This window comes from Galeopterus variegatus, unplaced genomic scaffold (genome assembly GCF_000696425.1).
Source record: "Galeopterus variegatus unplaced genomic scaffold, G_variegatus-3.0.2 Scaffold22765, whole genome shotgun sequence".
Taxonomy (NCBI): domain Eukaryota; kingdom Metazoa; phylum Chordata; class Mammalia; order Dermoptera; family Cynocephalidae; genus Galeopterus; species Galeopterus variegatus.
In genome coordinates, this window is record NW_007748876.1 from 5,164 (window position 1) to 11,466 (window position 6,303).

The window sequence follows — 6,303 nt, forward strand, 5'->3', positions numbered from 1 at the left end:
CATTCAAAGCAGTTACCTTGGAAGGTGTTCTGGCAATGTTTCCATTCCTCAGAATGATTTCAGAATTCCTTTTGGAATTAGAGTCAGAGCCATCACACAAGCGTTTTATTGTCCTTTGTCTCAACCAGTCTTTGTCTTTTGAGGGTAGTTATTTTATGGAAACAACATTAAGAATTCAGGCAGGTAAACAAAGTTCATGATTAAGCTTTGTTTAAAACAAGGTGCAACTCTGAAGTTAAGAGGCAGGACTGTGTTGGTTGGTGGTTTAGTTTTGGTCATAAAATCTGTCTCTTAGGGCACACAAAAGTTCCCCGTGTGGCTTTTAAAACACAAATATTTGGGTCATTATAACTACTACAGGACCAGAAAGGACTAGTAGGAGATGGAGCACTCTTCAGGAGGAGATAAAGGATTGATCATATTTTGCTGTTTACAGATAAGTTTTTCAGGAAGGCCACACTGAAAACATCTCAGTTTATTAGATTAACCCTTTCTTTATTTTAAATAGCAACTTTTTCTGTGAGGAAGCAACGTATTTTCTTTCTTTCACACATAATGCATGGCCCTGGAAGTCGGGGTAACTGGGTTATAGTTCTGACGTTGTAACTTGTTTAGTGTAGGACCCTCAGCAAGTCACTATTGCTCTGAGTTTACTTTTTCCCATCTTCAAAATGAGAGATTTGGAGATGATATCTCATTTAATTCCTCTTTCCAGGCAGGAAACTTAATTATTTTTCTCTTAGTCTATGGATAGTTGTAAAATGGAATGCACAGTAATATAATTTTTTGTTTTATATATCCCTTGTTGAATGGGCTCTAAAAGTGATTTGATTTTGTTCCTCAAAGATCATACGTTGCTTTTGGCATTGTCATAATATGGTGACGAACAAGTGTGCTTCATGTAGTACAAAGCAGTGTGCAGAAGTGAAAGAGGTTTGTCTGACATTGACTAGAAGATAACTGTCTTCACTTATTCATTACTTCTCACATTGAACCACAAGAATGTGAATAATAAAATAACAGTAAGCTACAAATTGATACTCAAAGTAGGTCCAGGGAAATTATAAGATTAGAAATCAAAACCAGAGAAAAAGAACATAGATTTGGCTCTTGAATTTCTGGCCCCAAAGTTTAAAAGCAAATTCTAGTTCTGATTTTCAAAGATGAGAAAAATAGACACCCCAGGAGAGGCAAAGATACTCTCGGCTCTTAGTGCTAAAAGAAATATGTAACTTGTATAATATAAAGAATGAAGAGCTTTACAGATAATTGGCATGTAGCTACAATAACCTGAAAAATCTAAAAGTTTAATGTGTGGTTTTTCCCTGCTAAAGGTAAAACTGATATTCATCTCTGAGTGATAAATAATGTGGATTAATTATTAAGCCACCATCAGTTATCACGGTGCTAATAACACCGAGGTCAGTATTCGATCCCTGTACCAGCCAAAAAAAAAAAAAGGAAAAAATTAATTATCCTGTTTAGGAAAGCTGGTTAGTAGTTTGGAACTCCTACCATGTTGAAAAAGTTTAGTTATCCTTTCTATTATATTACCATAGATTCAGGTTACTAAACTTGGGTTCTAATCAAGTTTTACCCTCTTCTATTTTCTTTGTGGCTCTAGCCAAAAAAGAAGAACATGTCAGCCTACCAGGTGTTCTGTAAAGAGTATCGTGTAACCATTGTGGCTGACCATCCAGGTATAGGTAAGAACATTTCTGATCTTTAGTTTTTTTTACTTTCCATTGTATTTCTGAAGCAGTGCAGTTCATTCATTTAGTCAACAGGTGACTTCTTTCCTTAGCATTAGAACACAAATCTCATTTCTTTCCTCGGTTCTGCAAATCACTTTACATTTTACTTTAGTTCACCCCATTCATAAAAGAGTCATATGAGCTTTCTATACATATCTCTTAAGCAGATAATATGTGAAACTGTGTAAAATTAAGTGTTCCAAAGCACAGTACATATATAAGTGCACATAAATATATAGTTGCTTATTTCCAAAACTCTATAGTTGACCTTTTCCTTAAACTGCCCTTAGGTGTGGAGTTATAATGAGATGACTTGTATTATATTGTTCATATTTGTATCTATATTAAAAGTTAATGAGCTGAGAAAAAAACGTACCACAGACCTTGGTCAAGTTCCTTAATGTCTACAAATTCTATTTACATAATGTGTAAAATAGCTGCCTACCTACTCTACAAGGTTGCCAGGAGGCACGTACTTGTAAAGCATAAAATTGTTATACAAATGGAAGGATAATATTACACATCTTCTTAGCTGCTATAAGGAAATTCTTCTTTAGTTCTGATCTCTCAGAAATTTGGTAAAAACCAGGGCCGGCTCGTGGCTCACTCGGTAGAGTGCGGTGCTGATAACACCAAGGCCGCGGTTTCGGATCCTATATAGGGATGGCCGGTTTGCTCACTGGCTGAGCGTGGTGCTGACAACACCAAGCCAAGGGTTGAGATCCCCTTACCGGTCATCTTTTTAAAAAAAAAAAAAAAGAAATTTGGTAAAAACCAGGGCCGGCTCGTGGCTCACTCGGTAGACTGCGGTGCTGATAACACCCAGGCCGCGGTTTCGGATCCTATATAGGGATGGCCGGTTTGCTCACTGGCTGAGCGTGGTGCTGACAACACCAAGCCAAGGGTTGAGATCCCCTTACCGGTCATCTTTTTAAAAAAAAAAAAAAAAAAAAAGAAATTTGGTAAAAACCTAACATCTTTTATCAAATTCTATGCAACCTAAGTTAACAGGCCGTGTATTGTGGGATCAAATCAAAAGACACCAGAAAGATGCTTAAGGAATAAATCCCTAGAGAGTAGATGTGTAAGGATAAGAGCCTACCTCAAGATCACCAAAACACCCCTTCCCTATAGAAAAAAATTTTTAAATCAGTGATGGGGTTTGGTTTGGTTTGGTTTTCTAAAAGAATCTTGCAATATTTAAATCTGATCTTCAAAACTCCTTTTTCAGTTTTTGCTTTAATCAATCTTTTATTTTGTTAATAGTTAACTCTTTACTGTATTGAGTTTTTTATTCTCTTATGTCAGATTTTGGGGAACTTAGTAAAAAACTGGCTGAGGTGTGGAAGCAATTGCCAGAAAAGGACAAACTGGTAAGTACACTTTTTTACAAACATGTTTTTTTATTGCTTTTTGCCTTCCAAAGTGTGTAATTCTCCTATAGGACGTTCAGCCAGACAACACTGAAAGTAGTGAAAAAAATTATAAGTCAATAGAAAATGGTTTAGCAGAGGGCATTAACTCTGTTAGTGTTAATTCACTCTGTGTGAGGATTTAGCTATAGAGAGGCTGTCTTTTCTTACCTTGTCTAATTTTTTTCCACCAACATTACATTTAAAGCAAAAGATAACCTAACATGGGCAGCGATTAAAGTGTGAAAAGAGAATCTAATGTCAGAACCCTCTATTACAAACACCTAAGGGTTGCTATGGTCTGAAAACTGAGGAAAGTCATCCATTTAGTAGCCACTGCAAACAGTAAGAACATGGGTATGTGCCTAACCCTATACCCAGGTCCTAGGTCATCATCTTCATCAACCATTACCAAATAATGTACCCTACTATCAAGAAGCTAATAAGGCAGTGATAAATAGTTATATCTGAATCATTCACAGTCACACTCTAATTGGGAGACATGAAGGTGGTATCGCAACAAGAATTGCCATCTTACTTTAGGATACACTTCATCTGGATGAAACAACTATTTTTCACCCAGAGATATTATCCCTCATTTCTCCATGTCATTGTTATCCTGCTATTGGTACTGCCAACCACCAGGTTAGAGGAAATATTTAAACCACAGGGATATTATACTGAGCTAAATGTTTACTCTGATTTTACATTTCAACCTTGGAGTGATCTAAACATTAACACTGAGATTTGACTAATAGTATTGAGGAATGTTTATAGTCCTCTTACTCAAATATTAATGAAGCCAATTCAGTGACCCTCAGCTTAAAAGTTAGCTTTACCCCCCTATCTGCCCCCTCCACTGTTCCCTTTCTTTTCTTCATTTTGTTCTTCCATGACTGCTTTCCCTTTTACTTTTTTGTCCTTTTTAATTTATTTTAATTATTGTGCACTGATCTTGTTGCAGATTTGGAAGCAAAAAGCTCAGTATCTACAGCACAAACAGAACAAAGCTGAAGCTACAACTGTGAAAAGAAAAGCATCCAGCTCAGAAGGTTCTGTGAAAGTGAAAGGTATTGACCACATCCCTCTCTTGCTTGTAATTCTTTTCTTTAAAGCACCGTGAATTTTACTTCCTTAACTAGGGAATTGGGAGGGCAGCTTATATTAGAAGCAGACCTTGATACTCAGGTATTATTACTAAATCTTATAGGCTGCAAAAAAAAGATGTTCAAATTTGGGCCAGCCTGTGGCTCACTCGGTAGAGTGCGGTGCTGATAACACCAAGGCCACGGGTTCGGATCCCATATAGGGATGGCCGGTTCGCTCACTGGCTGAGCGTGGTGCTGACAACACCAAGTCGAGGGTTAAGATCCCCTTACCGGTCATCTTTTTTTAAAAAAAAAAAAAAGATGTTCAAATTGGGGCCAGCCTGTGGCTCACTCGGTAGAGTGCGGTGCTGATAACACCAAGGCCACGGGTTCGGATCCCATATAGGGATGGCCGGTTCGCTCACTGGCTGAGCGTGGTGCTGACAACACCAAGTCGAGGGTTAAGATCCCCTTACCGGTCATCTTTTTTTAAAAAAAAAAAAAAAAAGATGTTCAAATTTAAAAAATGTAAATCTGAGGTCAGCAAATTTTTTTCTGTAAAGGTCCAGAGAGTAAATATTATAGGCTATGTGCCCCATATGCATTCTCTTTCACAAATTCTTTGTTTTTCTACAATGCTTTGTAAATGTTAAACCATTATTAGCTTGCAGACCATACAAAAAGAGATCATGGGCTGGATTTAGCCCACAGACCATAGTTTTGCTAATTCTTGGTATAATTCATAAAAAGAATCAGGAAGAACATTTTTGTGGTGTTCAAACCTGTAGGCCAGTTTTATCTCTTACCTTCATCCCTCTGTTCTCAGCTTCTTCTCCAGGAGTACTCTCACCCCAAAAGAAGTCCCCATCCACTACCATGCTGTTACCAGCCTCGCCAGCCAAAGCCCCTGAGACAGAGCCCATTGACGTTGCTGCTCATCTTCAGCTGTTGGGAGAGTCCCTAAGCCTCATTGGACACCGCCTGCAGGAAACTGAGGTGAGTACAACCATCAGCATTATGACTTCAGTTTCTTAGATAATTTAAATCCATTTGCTCATTTCAAATACATTCATTAAGTAATTCCTTTATGCTAAATTGTGCCAAATACTCAGGATACAGTAATAAAGAAGACATAATGGTAATAGAAACATCTAGAGATTTGGAATCTACCTGTTGGCTATCAAAGTTTACACTGATACTGTCCTATTGAAACAATGACAAAAGAAAATTAGAATACCCTGTGACTTATTTTTGTCTTTTAAAAATGCAGTGGAAAAGATGAGTACAAATCCCAGGGCAATTTTGATCACTTGTACTTCTAAAAGAATTTGGATTTCTCTGTGTGTTTCCAGCAATGTTTTGAATAGACAAATTAGATTGTATAGGAAATTAAGAGTTCCTCTACTTCTTTGAAAATAGGTAGCAAATGGGCAAGTTCTCAAGCTCTTCATTACTCTGCACTTGAATGTGTTATGTGCCCTAGGGAGATCATTGCCCTTTTAAGCTTTAATTTTAAAAATCACTTAACCTGCAAAGTTGTCATGTTCCATTTTATTACCATATTCAGTTTCTAACCATATTGCCCTCTTAGCTAACAGTAGTAGAGTAGTTCAGCTTTCCACTGAGTTCTAATAGAACATTTCAGCCAAGAAATTATCCAAGATAAAGATCTTGGTTTATTAGTCAGAGTTGTCCAGAGAGGCAGAACCAATAGGATATAGATATAGACATAGACATAAACGTGGATATAGATATAGATATAGGAGAAGGGATTTATTAGGGGAATTGGCTCACATGATTATGGAGGCTGAGAAGTCCCACAACAGGCTATCTACAAGCTGGAGACCCTGCAAGCTGGTAGCATGGCTCAGGCAAGTCCAAAAGCCTCAGAACCAGGGAAGCTGATGGTAACTCAGTCCAAGCTGAAGGCCTGAGAACTTGGGGGGCTGCTGGTTTAACTCCCGGACTCCAAAGGCTAGAGAGCCTGGAATTCTGATGTCTGAGGGCAGAAGAATGTCTCAGCTCCAGGAGAGAGAGAGGAAATTGCCT

General features: G+C 37.9%; 1 protein-coding gene across 1 annotated transcript; it reads left to right on the plus strand.

The window, feature by feature from the left end:
- The first annotated feature begins 876 nt into the window (after positions 1 to 876).
- On the plus strand, positions 877 to 5,289 carry LOC103583414 (HMG domain-containing protein 4-like). The gene is made up of 5 exons (XM_008564731.1): positions 877 to 933; positions 1,625 to 1,706; positions 3,063 to 3,127; positions 4,131 to 4,236; positions 5,081 to 5,289. The coding sequence occupies exons 1-5, from the start codon at positions 877 to 879 to the stop codon at positions 5,287 to 5,289; spliced, it is 519 nt and encodes a 172-aa protein (XP_008562953.1).
- The last annotated feature ends 1,014 nt before the right edge of the window (positions 5,290 to 6,303 follow it).

Coding starts and splice junctions, on each gene's coding strand:
- LOC103583414 (XM_008564731.1), top strand. CDS start 877: ATGGTGACGAACAAGTGTGCTTCATGTAGTACAAAGCAGTGTGCAGAA. Junction 934..1,624: donor AGTGTGCAGAAGTGAAAGAG/GTTTGTCTGACA, acceptor TTGTGGCTCTAG/CCAAAAAAGAAGAACATGTC. Junction 3,128..4,130: donor TGCCAGAAAAGGACAAACTG/GTAAGTACACTT, acceptor ATCTTGTTGCAG/ATTTGGAAGCAAAAAGCTCA.